Source organism: Phascolarctos cinereus, unplaced genomic scaffold, assembly GCF_003287225.1.
Source record: "Phascolarctos cinereus isolate Bilbo 61053 unplaced genomic scaffold, phaCin_HiC Scaffold_5;HRSCAF=322, whole genome shotgun sequence".
Taxonomy (NCBI): Eukaryota; Metazoa; Chordata; class Mammalia; order Diprotodontia; family Phascolarctidae; genus Phascolarctos; species Phascolarctos cinereus.
In genome coordinates this window covers 150,210,808-150,227,316 of record NW_027555958.1, presented here as the reverse complement: position 1 = coordinate 150,227,316, position 16,509 = coordinate 150,210,808, and the positions used below count along the sequence as shown (strand labels likewise).

The following is a 16,509-nucleotide window of genomic DNA, read 5'->3' as shown; positions in this document are numbered from 1 at the left end:
ACATTCATTACGCACCATATTACAACTAGCCAAATAACAGCCCAGACTTGGGAACACGAGTAACTAAAATGGAAGCAGAAATGCTATACTTACTGATTTTGTACTTTTGGTTCATTTCATCATGTAGTAGTAAACAGAAAATATTTGTAAGATTAACTTGCTTAGTCACAAGATGCATATCCCGCAAAAACAGAACACATAAAATAGGAGAAAATCCCTAGTGAAGAGGACTTTTTAACTGTTTTTGTTTCTTGAAAATGGCCTTATATTTTCATATATACAAAAACAAGGACATTTTCCTAAGTGCACTTAAAAAATCTCTAATTCTATCCTTGAGGTTTTGCAAGTTTGATTTCTGTGGTTTTGTGATATCATAAACCTCCTAAACAAAATTACAGATTGCTGCTCTGTGGAAGACCATTTACACTCTCTGCAATCCCAGTAATCTTTACAAACTTGCAAGCACACTGATCACATCTCAACTTCCTTTTTTATTATTATTACAAATGTATATTATTTCAGATTAAAAAAATTCACACAGAAACAAAGTCAATTAAATTTTATTACAACCGAGAATATAAAATAAATGCAATTAACTCATTTTAGTTTCAACAGTCATTTCGAGAACGATGTCAAGACAACTCAAATGCAGTAAACTCTTAACTCGAAAGTAAGCAAGCGGCTCTTCCTGCACACCCATCAGAAGGGGCACAGCTGTCTGTGGCTACTACATGACTAGGGCAGCAAACCTTTGCGGTAGCATGAAAAGCATATATAGTACTCCATGTAATAATTAGAAAATGAATAATGCGTGCATGTAATTATTGAAAGAGGAAACAGGCACACTTTCACAAATAGGAAACATGGGAAAATACAAACTAGAGCAATTTGGAAAGTATATACTACATGACATATAAAAATTATTTAAATTGCTATTAAAAAGGACATCTTCAGTCCACATTTTGTGTAATACTTTTAGTGTCTACACAGACAGATCTTTAAAAAAATTAAATAGTATTAATTTACTAAATATTTAAGAGATTAACAGTGCATTAAGGATTTTTTTCATATAGTAATACATATCACTCCTTTGTAGTGATATCATAAAAGAGTACGTATGGCCTTATGTACAATACATTGTTTGTTTTTTAATCCTACAACAATTATCTTTGCTTAATGATATTTGTGGACCACTCCTGAAGCTTATAAAGGGAACCTAAGCTGCTACGTTTTATATAAAATGTTACATGTATTTGAATACTTCAAGACTCTTTTTGGAACGCTATTTCTGAACCCTCACCCATCAAGAAGATAGTATCACAGATATAGTGCAGGCAGGATTTGCAATTTTCATACAATTTTTCCTTCATTATATGGTTGTTTTTTGCTACATACAATTACTCAAAGTAGACAGTGGCTAATCTGATTCCCCTTTCTGTCTTCTTTTTTAACCCCTTCAACTAACACAATCACATCATTATAGGGAGTGATCTCTTGTTTTACTAAAGGAACCAGGCCATAAACAAATAAATAAGCAAATGTCATTTCCTATTTTTAACTGCAAAGTGTGAAATGCTTTTGTGAGGGAAAAGACCAGCTATGCAGAAGGCCAAAATTCCAAGTACTAAGTCATTTTTCAAAAATCACACAGGTACAAAAATATACTTACTAGTCCTTGGTTTTTGCAAGTTACTGCATTATTTATCTTTTTACAAAGGTAATTCCAACCTCATTATATTAGCCCTGACAGGAGGAAGTCTAACCTTTATTCTTATATACCTTAGAATTCTGGAACACCTTTCTTCTAGATATACATTCATCTCACTGTAAAACCAGAGAGAAAGCTGTTCTAAGATGATTTGCAATAGGAATGACAGCTAATGTGCCCCCCCAAATGTCTGTTTTTACTTAATTTACTGTTTTAACTTTAAGTACCCTGGTTTGGGTGTCTCTGTATACCCTTGAGCATACAGAGAAGTATCTACCTTATTTTCAGATGAAGCTATGTTCATTTGGGCATAGGAAAATTCAAATGCAAAAACGCAGTGTTTTCAAATTCTCCCCTTTGAAGTGAAATAATAAAGAAAATTAAAGCAAAACTAAAATTGTTCTAAAAATAAAGTGAGAATGAGTGTTGATGGGGCAGGACCAGAAGAGGAGGAAAAAAAGAAAATGCTGATAGATTAAAAAAAGAGCTAATAGGCTTGGTTAGACTGTAAAACAAGTAATCACTAACAAGGCTGCAGAGTGTGTGTGTGTGTGTGTGTGTGTGTGTGTGTGTGTGTGTGTGTGTGTGTGTGTGTGTGTGTGTGTGTAAGAGACAAAATTTAGTACCAGCCCATTAAACTCATGACATACACAGTACTGTGAAATGTTTGCAAATGTCCCAAGTACTAAAGAGCATTACATTTTGGCTCCTGTTTCTTTTGCTCTTTCTTTGTTCTATTTCCCCTGCAATGTAATCTCTTCTTTAGGACAGGAGTACTTTCCTTCTAACTCCCTAAAGTACTTAGTTTAGCCTGGGCCACAACAGACACTAGAGGATTACTGAAAGACCTTTATTAGCATTCCAAATACAATTTCCTTTCATTGCATTTAATTTGGTGCTTTCTCTCTATTGAAGTTGGATACACAGCAGAACCTCTCTAATAGAACACTGCTTGCTTACAGGATCAGAAACTGGAATATGAACCCATCTTTAGTGGGTCTGGTTAACACCTAAAGGACCTTGCTGCTATAAGTCTACCTATAAGGCAGTCATCAGAAGGTGTGGAACTCTCCACCACAAAGGACACCCTAGTTTTATTTCCCCAACTAGAAACGTAAGCCCCTTTAGGACCTGGACCAGGGTTCTGCATCTTATTAAGGTATCTAGTCCAACACTAGGCACATAGTACGTGCTCAATGATTACTTAACTGACAGCTTTATAATGTGATTCACTGTATATGATAAACTTATAATGCTGGCATGACTATAATGATTCAATTCAACATGCACTTATTGAATACCTACTATGTGCAAGGCACTGTACTAGACACCGGCTAGTAGCTGCTTTCTCATGAAAAAGAAAGAAAAAAAAAACAATTAGGGAGAATGGAAAATTGCTTTGAGTGCAGCCTGCGGCCTGGTCTATAATTAGTCTTCATAGTTTTTATAAATGATTAATTATTAATTATAAACATTATGCTGAGAGAAGTAAGGCCCTCTGCAGGCCATAACAACACATCATTAGTGCAAAATGTATACTGGATTCTATCTAAAGTCTTATTTTACTTGAGTTGGGACCCAGATTATCAAAACCAGGTAGATGAGTTCACAAATAGTAAAAAATTGTATATAGTAATCAAGGTTACTTCTAATTCTGGAAAAGAAATTTGTGAAATAAGGCTGGTGTCACTTCCATGGTTAAAAGCATTCTGAAGAACCCAGATACTTTCCCTTTTATACTGTGATTAGAGTTGCCAATTTTTATATCATTTTATAAAGACTAAAAAAAATGCCTTCCCCAAATCATTACTTTTCTGAAGAGCCAGGGCTCCTACAACTAGACAATGATGGGATTTTTAGTGTCAGATTTGAGGATAATGGTAACTGGAATATTCATGATAGCCATTACAGTCTTACACTTATCTGCCTATAGGTTTTAGGCACACTCACAAAGTTTTCTCCTAGGGGCAAAAGAAATATTTCAGTGCAATGTAAAACCTATTAATAGAAAGTTGCATCAACAACAGCAATATTATGTATACATAATACTTATCTTAAACATGAAAAAAATCTAAATGTTTTAACATGCTTTTGAAATAGTTACTTTATATCTAATGCAAAAATGAAAGGGAATCATCAAATTTGTATTTTAAAAGATTAGCTTGTAAACTTCTATTTAACTAACTTTGATTATTTAAGCTATTTATGTAAGCTGGCCAAAATTGAAGAAATGGATAAATCTTTAGAGAAGCCAACTTTATATACAATATGCATAAAAATTTCCTTTGAAAGGTTAAGTAATGCATCCTTTAATCGACAGTCACTCCTTTCTAATAAAATCCTAAGGTAGTTAAAATGTTTTTCTTGCTGGCTGGTATGAATGGCCAGAGGACTACATTCAACCAAAGTTCTGAAACCTCTGTTAAGGTGGTCTTAGCTATATTAAAGGATGCCCTAGAAATAGACTGAAATCACGAAACTTAATTATTGAAAACTATATGGAACAAGACAATGACTCTACAAATGGTGCTCCATATGAATGATTAACATAGCAATCACAAACTCTTAATTGGTATTCAGTTCACTAGCATGAAGCATAACTGCAAGGACCTAAAATTTGTTTTTCTGTTGTGGGTTCTTCGTGCCCCCCCCCTTTAATTTCCCTGAAAACTAGACTAACAAAAACAATCAGTAAATACTCTGGAATAGTTAAAATGTTCTGTTCGTGACATCCATGAGCAAAACAGTAACATCCTGTGAAAACAAGGTAGTGCTTTAAAAACGTGCATTTAACCTGTGTTGCTGAACCAATTTGCTTAGTATAAAACTATATACAGCTGAAATTCCAATCTAAAACATTAAAATTCTATTAAAGAGCTTTGAAAAGATCAAATCATGACAACTGCTACAGCATGAGAAAGGTGCACCAGGAATCCTTCAAAACAATGCTGAAGGTTAGAAAAGTTAAGTGCTGGGTTTAGATCAGACATTTTATCAGAGTAACCACAATGGAACACATGCAGGGGGAAGGGAGCTGGGAAACTTCACAAGGACCTTCTTTAAGCTAGTAAAGAAGGTTGATAAGTCCACCGCAGAATGTTCAGTCAATAAAGCTCTTCTCATATACTTAAGAATCTTTCAGCTATATCACAGTTTGCATTTTTGGTTCTTCTCACTGTGACCTTCATATTGCTGGAGCCTTTGACTTTTGGTTCATTCATTCCATGCTGAGGGGAGTCTGCCGGGCTCCTCAGTACCGGTGAGCCTGATGAGCTGGATGGTACTGGGAGCTCTGCTGAGATGATGTGGAATAGCCCATGGTACTCTGGGACTGAGACGATCCCTGAACATTGCTTTGGTAACTCAGGCGTGAACTGGAGTGCTACGAAAAATACAAAGGAAATTGTTGTCAGAGGGACTGTTCTCAGTGTTAATTATAATAACAACGGAGGGGGAGGGGGAGAGAGAAAGTAAGTGAACTTTTTCATCATCAGGCTCCAGGTTCAGAGGGAAACAAGTAAAATAAAGTGGTTCTAAAAAGATATATATATGTCAGGTATATAAAGTTTCTATCACTAAATAATATGTAGGCATATTATTATATCCAACACGGTTTTGTTTTTTAATCTCTCACAACCCTAACCTTTCTGACTGGAAAACATTTAAAAAAGGAAGGAAAAAAAACATCTCTGGATAAAGAACAGGGTTAGGTGGCTTCAATGATTGTTGGAAAGAAGGCATTATTGATTCCAAGGAGTCTTAGGGGTGGTTTTTGTTATGTGAAATTTAGAAGGAAAACATTGTGCACAGAAGAATTTTAACTCAGAGTTTAAAAATGTAGAAGACCTTGAGGTGTCATTGAGGGAAGGAGGAGAGAAGAATAGGTAAAGAGGTCCTTTTACTAGTGTTCAACACTAGTTGTCAAACTTAATTTGCAACATATGACCCAAAGCAATAGTACAATAAAATAGCCTTGCTGAAAAACAATATGACAATACCTTTTTAACCTCCCCTCCCCTTCAGTTATATAACTGTAATAACTTACAACATGGGCAAGCTGTCTTAGCAACTTTGAAATTCTTAACTATACTACTCTGTAATTTATTATAACATGCATTTAATTATTTCCATTCATAAGACACTGACAACAATTTATGTTAGGATGTGACTTAGCAGCATATAATTCTAATATGTTCCTCTGTGTCCTAAAGGCAAGAATTTCAAGGATACCTTCTAGCTAAATAAATACCAGAATGCCTAGTTTACAAGTACTGATTGTACTAGACCACAACTCATTGCTGAGGCATTCTCAAAAGTTCACTCACAGTACAACTACTGCCACAAACTAAAATAAAGATACAGGTTCCCTGCAAAAGATAACTGAAGGCTCTAACTTTTGTGATAAAGGAAAAAAATCACCCAATTAAATAAGATCAGGACTGTGACGTTCACAATCATTTGAAAAGCCAGTGTAGAAAGAGAACTAACTGGGCTTAAAGTCCTAAGATCTGAATTCAAATTTCAGCTCCAGCACTTCTGAATAATATAATTGTGGGCAATTCACTTAACCTTTAGGGTGTTTTTTCCTTATCTTCCTTTTAATAAAGAAGATGGCCTTGCTGATTTTAAATTTCCTTCTTGCTCTAAAAAGTCTATTAGTCCATGAATCTAAAGCTCAGGCTACTAATGTATCTTACTCAAGTCACATTACATAGACTTAGTGTCAGTTGAAACTAGAATTTAAGGTGACTTGAGTAAGATACATTAGTAGCCTTGAGCTTTATACCACTAGCGCAGTGGTCCATGACAAACTGCTAATCATCGTATTTCTGAAAGCCATAAATGTTAAATTTGCTATGTAATATGGTACTGCTCATGATAAATTTCAAATCCTATGTGAAGATAAGTTCTTGAAAAGTCTAAAATGACAAAACATAGAAACCAGATTACTATAAGATTAATACCAAACAATTATAAGGTTATAATTACTGTAGAAACACTAGAGAAAACTTCTGGGTTAATACATTAGACACGGCAAAACAACAGGCCTTCGGTATTATGTTAAAAAAAAAGATTCTGTACTGTGGTAGAAGGCAAATCATATGGGATGAGAAACAAAGAATATTCTTTCCTTTAAATGGGTAATAAAAGAAACAGCAGACAGATTATCCACTACACAGAAACATTACATAAAGAAGATTTTTGCTTTATCAGATGGTGTGGTAATTCTAAAGAAAAGAGGACTGAAGAATTTTGAGCTTTATAGCAAGAACCATTCTTAATTCTGCTGGGAAAACTCAGAATTTAAGTTGTATTCTCATCATTTAACTGCTTAACTAAAACAAAAAAATGGCAGCAAATTCATAAAGATGACACAATAACATGATTTAAGTCTGTTGCTCATTTGCTGGGAACAAACAGACCTTAAGGGAAAAAAAAGCAAGTAAGCTAAATTTACACAACACACATACAGATGATGGAACATTTTAATCCTAACTGCTGAAATAGGCAAACTGTTTTTAGTGAATCAAATCTGAAGTGTTTATTAGTTTAACTGATACAAAGTACAGGCATTACAGTTCTACTTGCATTGAATCTGTAATTTTCAGTGAAGATTAGTGTGGGAAAACAAAGAAGTGTGTTGAAATTTTCAAAATGGAAAGCCAAAAAGGTAAGCAAGCCATTTACTATGTCTTTCCTAACTGCTGTTCTTCCCCTCTTCATGCTAGTCCCTTATCTCCTATTTGATGATCTTTCCTCCTCCAGGAAGGAACTCTTTCTTTAGTTCAAATTTCATATTATCTATCTCCAATTCCTCTACGTTCTTCTGTTTCTCTTTTTCCTGGGGGACTGTGCTCTTTAACTCAGCTTTTTTATTTTCTGAGTTCCTTCATGTTCCACCTTTATTTTCTTTTATCTTACTGCTACTCTGAAAAGTTTTTGTAAAGCATAACTACTGATTCCTACATTGTTAATTTTTCTTTCTCCCAACAATGACGTTTTTCACCTTCTATTTTTCCCCGAAGTCATAGTTTCTTAATAATTATAAAGTGATTTCTGGTCTTAAAATTCCACTGACTCATAATAGTTATTTCTTAGGATTTATAAGCCTGACTTCCTTTCTCTTCCATTATTATGGCTAGCTCCCACTGTCTCCTACTAAAAGAAAATCAGTTCACATTATTTCATCCAAAGTTGAGATACCTTTTCTTCCTTTCTGTGTCTTAGCTGCTTGTCTAGGTTATTGCCTGATCAAAAGTGGATAGGTGGCCCCCAAACAATCAAGAGAATATTTTGTTTCACTCCCTGCCTATGAATAAAAAGATTCAAACAATAACAGATAATTAACTCATGGTACTCTCGGAATTATACTGAACATGATAATCCGACCTTCATTTTCCATGCAAAAAGATATGTCCAAATGCTGGGGACACTTGATATACCAGGTTATATGACCCCCTTTAATAATACTTTATACCTTACAAAAGGAACACTAGTGCATTGGTGGTGAAGCTGTGAATGAATAAAACCACTCTAGAAATCAATTTGGAACCATGTAAGTAAAGTGGCTAAAATTCCCATAAAATATCCTAGGTGTATACCCCAAGCAAGAAACTTCAAAACATTCATAGCAAAATTTTAGCAAAGAAGGCCCACAGAATGGGGAACGGATAAACAAACTGTGATATGTGAATGTAATGGAATGTTACGTATGCTGTAAGAAATAACAAATATGATGAATAAAGAGAAGCATGGAAAGACTCATAAGAACTAATGTAAAGTGAGGTAAGCAGAGCTAGGAAAACAATATATACAATGACAACATCAATATAGGAAAGAATCACAAAACAAATAAAAGTGATTACTGCAAAAATACAAAATATAAGTTTGGTCCTGTGTGCTACAGTTACCCAAAAATAACACTCGGAGATTTTCTAGGTATAAAGTGAAAGATTTATTATGCTCTTGTGAGAAGCGGGCATCTGCTTCATTCGGCAGTCCAAGGGAAGCGAGGCAAGGCACAAAGGTTATATAGTCCTAACGCAGAGACACCCACCCACCACTGGCTGTAAATTCCCACTGGACAGGAATTTCAGCCTTACAATCTAAAATGTGAAAATCTACCCCAGAAACAAGGAATCTCATTATAATACTACCAATCCTAGCTATTTTATCCTTATTTAGCATTAGCCATTACCTAATACTAATGTAACAGTACAGATCATGTGTTTTTTAGGAACTTGAAACTTGGGCCTATTCAGGCTAGCGTAACCAGCCTTGAGTTGTAACAGTCTACAAAACTGTTACACTCAGTCCATCTGAGAGATCTTACACTGTTTACCTTGTCTCAGTCCCAAAGAAGAGATAGCTGTAAGAACAACTCTGCCTTTTGCCTTTGCAAAAGGGTATATGAGAAGTAGAAGGAGGGGAGAGTCATGGATAAGAAACATGGCATATAACAACAGATTTTTTTGGTGTATTGATCAGTTTTAATGTTTAATTAGTTTCTTCTTTTAAAAAAATCCTTTAAGGGATGGTTCTATGGAAGAGGAAGGGGAAGAGATAGGGGAGAAATCTATGTTACGTATAAAATAAAAGATATCAATACAAACCAATTAAAGTAAAAAAAACCCCTCTAAAATGATGTACTATTAACATTTTGACCATTCTACAAAATATATAATTGGCAAAATGTCATACCTGATATTCAGAAGGCATGACAGGCCCGCCTGAGTTAGTGCCTGAAGGCCCTAGCCGTGGTTTCTTATTTGGAGGCACTGGATTAAGGCCTGAGTCCTGGCTGTGCTGGAGCCCTGCCCCAGTGCCCCCTCCTCCTGCTCCGGCTCCTGCTGCTGTCCCATTTGTCTGGGTGCTGTTTTGTTGCTGCTGCTGCTGTGGTGGCGGTGGTGGCGCTGCCTGCTGTGGCTGCTGAGGTGCTGTTTGTTGCTGATGTTGATTCTGCTGCTGCTGATTCTTAAAGAAAATCAAAGGGCAAGACATGAAAATCAAGTGTGATTATTGTTTTTGTTACAGAGTATTCAAATGCTACTCTCCCTTGCAGATATAATGGGAATGAAATGTGATGTGCAGGTAACTGGATACATTTCCCAAATGGGATCTATTTATACTATAGTCTGAAATCTTTCAAATTGGGCATGTTCCACTGGTTAGGATTTTTAAGCACCACTACCAAAGTAGGTGACGTTATGAAATCAATCCTGTACAGACTAAAAATAGCTACAGGGAGTCTTTTCCATCTTTACCTTGTAAGTATTCCAGGAGACAAAGGCAAAGAAAGACCAAGATGAGAGCTGCTTAGAAAAGGTGGTTTAAAAGAAGATAGTAATAATGTCAGAAAATAAATCATTCAATGTAGTTAATAATAAGCCATACTATAATTAGCTATAAATAATGATAACAGCAAATAACAATCATGAGCCTATAAGTTTATGTACTGTATTTTGGACTTGTAGGTATATCCTACAGTACCTAGACCCTCCTGGGAACTGAAGGAAACATATTCCTATACTACTAAGTGAAATTAATAACTATACTTCCCTAAGGCATAATAATACTTCCTCCTCATTTATTATTTGCTGTCTGGAGAAAGTTATGGGGGGTAGGAGTGGAGGAGACAAGAAACAGAGGCAAGAAAAAAAGGACTTTAAATTATACCACATAATTTGTACCTTGTCTCCTTTTTCTTCAGGTTCATCCTCATTAAGAAATTCTCGTTTCGGATATGGAATCTGACAGCCAGCAAACACACTGGAAAACACCATAAAACAAATAATTATGCATTATTTCTTAAAACTATAAAATTTTAAATCTTGTGAGTGTAATAATGTCATGCAGTTGCCCACCCTTCCCATATTTCTATCTATGTCTATTTAATCCCAATCTGCCAATACTATCTAGGTGTGTTCCATTACAATACCCTTCCATATTAGCAACAATACAAGTAAGATTACTTCTGCGTTATTTTAGTGCTGAGTTGCCATCTCTGACCTCAAATCTTACCACAGTGAAAGTATTTTTATTTTTAACAGCTAAAATTTAATACAAATTTGCCTGAACAAATGGAACAAATTTCCCTTGGAGGGATATTTGTTCTATTTCTGAATCAGTGCATAAAATTGCCTCAGTGGGTATGACAAAGAGGAGGATGATGATAATATTATTCTCTAAGTAGGGAGGGAGTCTGAACAGGAAGCACAAGTTTCCAATTCTGTATTCCTTCACTGGCTTATTAGCTCCTGGCAGAGCTGGGGAAACCACAAGAGGCCACTTGCCTCTTTCAGCTGCAGTTCTGAGCCATAAAACTAAACACTCCCTTAGCAGTTATTTGTTGCAGTTTTCCTCACTTTAAACCTGCCCTGGTTCACAACTTATTGAAAACTGTTTTGGTTTTTCAGGATGAAGGTAGGAATGGGGGGAGGGGAGGTAGAGGAAGGGAGCCCAGAATCCCAAATTCTTTTTCTCTATCAATTTCTCTCTCTAAGGTAAACTTAGGAGAAGATCTTTTGTTCTCAAGCACAAATTCTGTTTTAAAATGTCACCCCTGTCTTCAGGTTTTATCATACATACAAAGAAGGCAGAAAGATGTGGAGTGGGATACGTACTCTGATGTAGGCAAGGGATCCTCCTGGAAATAGGGATCCTGCAAAGCTTGTTCTGAGGTAATTCTCTTTGTAGGATCCATAGTAAGAAGTTTCTGAAGCTACAGGGACATGAGAGGAAGAGACAATTCATGGAATGAATATTTAGAATTAAATTTGTTTTTTATCCTAAGGCGGGTGTGTGTGTGTGTGTGTGTGTTTAACAAAGGTATACTATGGCTCATTTCATCAGGAGCAGGACTCACTTATATAACATGGTTATATAATTGACAGAAATTAGTAATTAGAGGACTTTATATCATTTCCTATTGATGGCAGTTATTAGAAATGAATTCACAACAAGTCAAAATAGGTGGCACAGTAGAAAAAAAAAAGAAAGGGAAATTTGAAGTCAAAGATTCAAATTCATCCTCTAACACTTACTACCCGCATGACCTCGGGCAAATTACTTAAGCTCACAGGCAGGTAGCACAGTGGATAGAGTGCCAGGACTGGAGTCAGGAAGACCTGAGTTCAAATCTGGCCTCAGACATGTAGCTATGTAACCCTGGGCAAGTTACTTCACCCTGTTTACCTCTATTTCTTCATTTGTAAAATGAAATGGCAAACCACTCAAGTATCTTTACCAAGAAAACCCCAAACAGGGTAATGAAGAGTCAGATATGACTGAAAAGACTGAATAACAACAACAAAATAAAGTGGTTGGACTAGATGGCCCTAGAGATCTCATCTAGCTCTCAATGTATGATCCTTTGTTCCAGACATTGAATTTCTGTGCATCGATGTCATAGAAATGGCTTGTGAATAAATCAAATTAAGTTCAAACTTCATTTACTGAGGGTATAGTATGTATTAACAGGGCATGGTGTTACACATACAAGTTAAGTCAAAAGAAAACTAACACAGCTGCTTGTCTTATTGAGCTTACAGTTTAAGATAGATGAGGAGAGCGTTCAGGGATTAGAAAAAGATTAGAGGAAAAAAAACTCTCATTTTTGTCTTTGTATCTCAGTGCCGAACTTAGAGTAAGCACTTAAATGACTGCCTGTTGATTTAGGAAGCCCCTGATGAGAGGAAATGAGAAATGAATGTGAACTAAAAAGGAACTCAGGCCTGAACTAGGGTGGCAGCAGGAAATGAAAGACAGGAATGTAGTATAAGAATCTTGTTTTAATTCATGGTGATTGGGAGGGATTACCAGCGCAGTCAATATACAGGAAAATCAAGAAAAGGAGCCATTTTTGTTGAGTTTGAGGAGTGGCAAGACAGCTAGGATAGGACTATCTAGGAGGTAGCTACTAGTGCTATCAGGAGACAGACACAACCTAGATACAGATTTGGCAGGTAGGCATCTGCACAGAAGTGATAGTTTATGCCACAGAGATCAATGATATCACCAGTGGAGAGTACAGGGAGAGAAGAGAGATGGGCTGAAAACAGAACAATGCCACCCTCATCTAAGAAACAGGAGGAGGAAGAAAAGCCAAAGAGGACAGAGATCAAAACAGCTACTGCTTTAGTTCTCTAATTAGAATCTCATCCCTTCTCATCTCGAGTACTGCAACAACCTCCTAATTAACCTCCCTACCTCAAATCTTTACCCTCTCCAATCTATCGCTCACAGCAGTATCAAAGTGTTATGTCCAAACACAAGCCTTACCATGTCATGCCCTTGCTCAATAAACTCCAGTGGCTCCCTATTACCTTGGAAATCAAATACAAATGCTACTGTTGGGTATTTCAAGTTCTTCACTATCTGGATCCACACTATTGTTCCACTCTCATTGCCTACAGTCCAGTAAAACTAGCTATCTGGTGGTTTCTTAAACATGACATTTCATCTCCAATCTTTGTTCCTTTGCAAAGGCTGTCAACATTCCTTGATTAATTCTTTCCTCATCTCTATCTTTGGGAATCCCTAATTCTCTAAGGCTCAAATCAAATGCTCACTGCAGCATGATTTCCCCATGTCCCACCCTCAAGCTGCTGGTGGCTCTCTCTCAATTACTTTATATTTATTTTGTGTATTTGTATGTGTTGCATCTACTTTTATATGTATATATCATCTTCTTTGATAGAATGCAAGCTCTCTGAGTACAACTTTCATTTTTGATTTTGTATCGCAGGGACTGACACATAGCAAGCATTTAATGACTGCTTGTTGATTAACACCTTAAAAGGGAAGCATATCAGAAACATTTCAAAGAAACGGTGGTGTTCCACAGGATCAAGGGTAATAGACCACAAAATCATAGATTTAGAACTGGAAGAGACCTTGAGAAGACATCAAGTCAACTTTATATTTTACAGATAAGGAAATTGAGGTACAGAGGTCAAGCGAGTTTCCCCTGCAACTTCACATAGCTAGAAAGTATCCAGGGCATGGTTTGAACCCAGGTCAAGAAAGGATAAGAAATGAATGGGAGAAAAGATATAGATTTAACAATTATAAGATAAGAAAGCAGTTTCAGTAAAGTAGTGAGGATAGAAATCAAACTGCAAAGAAGATAGTAATAAATGAATAGAGTAGAAACAGTGAGTGCATACTACTTTTTTGAAACACTTAAAATGATGAGAGAAGGGAGAGAGGACACTAATTAGAAGGTTTTAGGACAGGAAATCATGAGCAGGAGATGTAATAGGAGATTACTGATAAAGCAAGATTCTCAAAGAGACGAGATGGTATGGGATTTAAAAATAGAAGACTACTGAAGAACCTTGGAAAAGAAAAGGAAGGATATTGCTCTCCAAGAAGGAAAAAGGAGGCAACAAAACATAGGGAAAGAATGGTCAAAAATGCTGGTGGAGAAGATAAAGAAAAATTTTGAGGTGAAGAGGAAGGAATTTGAGAGAAATGGGAAGGGAAGAAAGAGAATCTGCTTTTATGTAGCTAGCACCTACTGTATGCTAGATACTATGCTAAGCTCTTTAGAAATACTGTTTCATTTGATCCTCATAGCCACCCTTTGAGGTAGGTGTTGTTATCATCCTCATTTTACAGTTGAATGGCACTGAAGTCATTGTAGCTAAGGAGGTAATATAATAATAGATATGAACAGGCTGAGTTCTTTAATAGGGTGTGCTATGGATTTGATGATTAGTAAAAACAAGCTCTTACCGCTGATTAAAACTCTATAAAAGTGAGATTCAAAGATTACTATGGACCAAGTTCCACACCTGGAAGTGGTAATGGGGGGGAAAAAAAGGAAAAAAGGGTCCTCCATTTTCCCATGCAACCTCCATATCACTGCAAAACTATGGTTTGTTTGTTTATTTACTACAACCATAAATTTTTGTAAATGGAAATAAAGATTATAAATTGTTCAATAAAATATTAAATATCAATAGCAACATAAAATTCCTTCCCATTCTCATGAATTTTTTTTTTAAGCAATGGAGTAGTAGTAATTTTCCCATGATAAATTATGTTTTAAAGAAATTAACTTACCAAAAGGAAAACTTTGCTGTCAGGCTTCACTTTGTGTTTTTCCATATATTTTATGAGGCTACTATTGGCATACCTGAAAAATCACATTAAAAAGTGCAATTCAATAGTAATAAAAATCTCTAATTAAAAAAAATCTGTCACCAGAAAGAAGTATTACATACTTTGTCACCTGTAACACATACAACTTTTCATTTTAATGGTGGATCTCAAGGCCGGTTTTCTTACATGCATGTACATTCAGTAAAAGAATGTTTATCTGAGCAATGAATGAGAATAGGGTTGAGGGTGGTGGAAATGTGACTAGTATCTGTATTTCCTTGTTCCTCATGCTAGACCTCCTCTTTTTTTGGGCCCCTAAAAAGGAACTTGTAGGTTCCTGTTACTGAGGCCTCCTAATGTACCATATCCAACCAGGTGTTTTCATTCTGATTGAAGGGCTAGAGGGCAGAGTTCCAAACTCCTCCCAATGCCTTCCTTCTGAGAGGACAGACACTGGACTTAGCTTACTTACTTTGCATCTTCTTCTCTGCCTAGTTTTAAGACGGTCGAACGAGGCATCTCTGGTGTCCCTTCAGTTCCTCTAGAACCCTCACCCCTGCCCTGCTTTCTTGCCTCCTTTTGTGTGTTGTCTCCCCCTTTAGACTGAAAGCTCCTTGAGGGCAGAGGCTTTCTCATTTTTTTTTTAATAATTATACCCCCAGTGCTTAGCACAATGCCTAGCACAGAGCAGCAAATAAACATTTACTGGATTATTAGACTGATTTGTAAAATGTAAACTCCTTGAGGGTAAGGAGTATTTTTGTCATTTCTTCGTATTCCTAGTACTTAGCTCAGTGACTGGCACACAATAAGTGCTTAATAAAATGACTGATTTCTGATTATCAAAATTCAGTTGACCAGTCTGTAAATTCCAGGGCAGTATTTTACCAAAGCTGTTGCTAAAGTAGCCTCTTGTTTAAGCATTTTTATCCTTTAGAAATTTTCTAAAGTAGAAATTCTCTCTCTCTTCAACTTGGTGTATAAGCTGCAATTATTTTGCGAGAGAACTTTTTAAAAATACTTATCATGAACACTGCAAAACAGCATGACCTAATGTTTCCATGAAATGATGTTTCTTATTGTCTTTGGAGACACACGCAAAAAAACTTGGCCAATTCCTTTGTCTGTCCAAGGAGAACCTGTGAACCACTGTCCCACTTAATTGCAGCTTCCTCTTATCTTTTAGGTTTGATTATCTCAAGGATGTGGCCATAGGGATACAAGGAAAAGGGATAATTAATGACAGTAATAACACTTGTTAATTACTTATACTTATTTTTCTTATGTAACTTATGGGCCTTGCTTATCTGAACATATTCAAGTCTTTAAAGTCAATTTAGCCAATTCCTTTCCTCTTTTCACTTTAAGCTCCAATGAGCTGATTCAAGTTCACATTTTAGAAAGACATTTAAAAAGTAACTGACTTCTTTATGAGCATCCTCTTTCTTTTTATAGATATGAGAGCTATAAGGGACTTCAAGAGATCATGAGTCAACTCCCTATCTATAGGTAAGATACTGTATCCAATGGCATTATTTCAAGTGAGCTGAATGAAGTCTAGACAGGTTAAATGTCTAGACTAAGATCACCCAGTCTCACCTAATGCTAACTCCTAGTTAAGTAGAAAGTTTTTTTCTCTCCTAATATGATTAAAGTAGGCCAACCACTTAATAATAAATTCTTTGGCTATGGCA

The 16,509-nt window shown here is 36.1% G+C and overlaps 1 protein-coding gene across 5 annotated transcripts in view; it reads right to left on the bottom strand.

The window, feature by feature from the left end:
• Positions 1-544: 544 nt before the first annotated feature.
• Positions 545-16,509, bottom strand: part of CDK19 (cyclin dependent kinase 19) — a 202,207-nt gene continuing 186,242 nt past the window's right edge. For all 5 annotated transcript variants that reach the window (XM_021008144.2, XM_021008146.2, XM_021008145.2 and 2 more), the window contains 5 exons: positions 14,777-14,849; positions 11,332-11,429; positions 10,399-10,477; positions 9,410-9,682; positions 545-5,090 (listed from right to left, as the gene is read on the bottom strand). In XM_021008144.2, the coding sequence (XP_020863803.1) occupies positions 4,959-5,090; positions 9,410-9,682; positions 10,399-10,477; positions 11,332-11,429; positions 14,777-14,849 (655 nt within the window). In that variant the 3' untranslated portion in view covers positions 545-4,958. The remainder of the gene's footprint in view (positions 5,091-9,409; positions 9,683-10,398; positions 10,478-11,331; positions 11,430-14,776; positions 14,850-16,509) is intronic.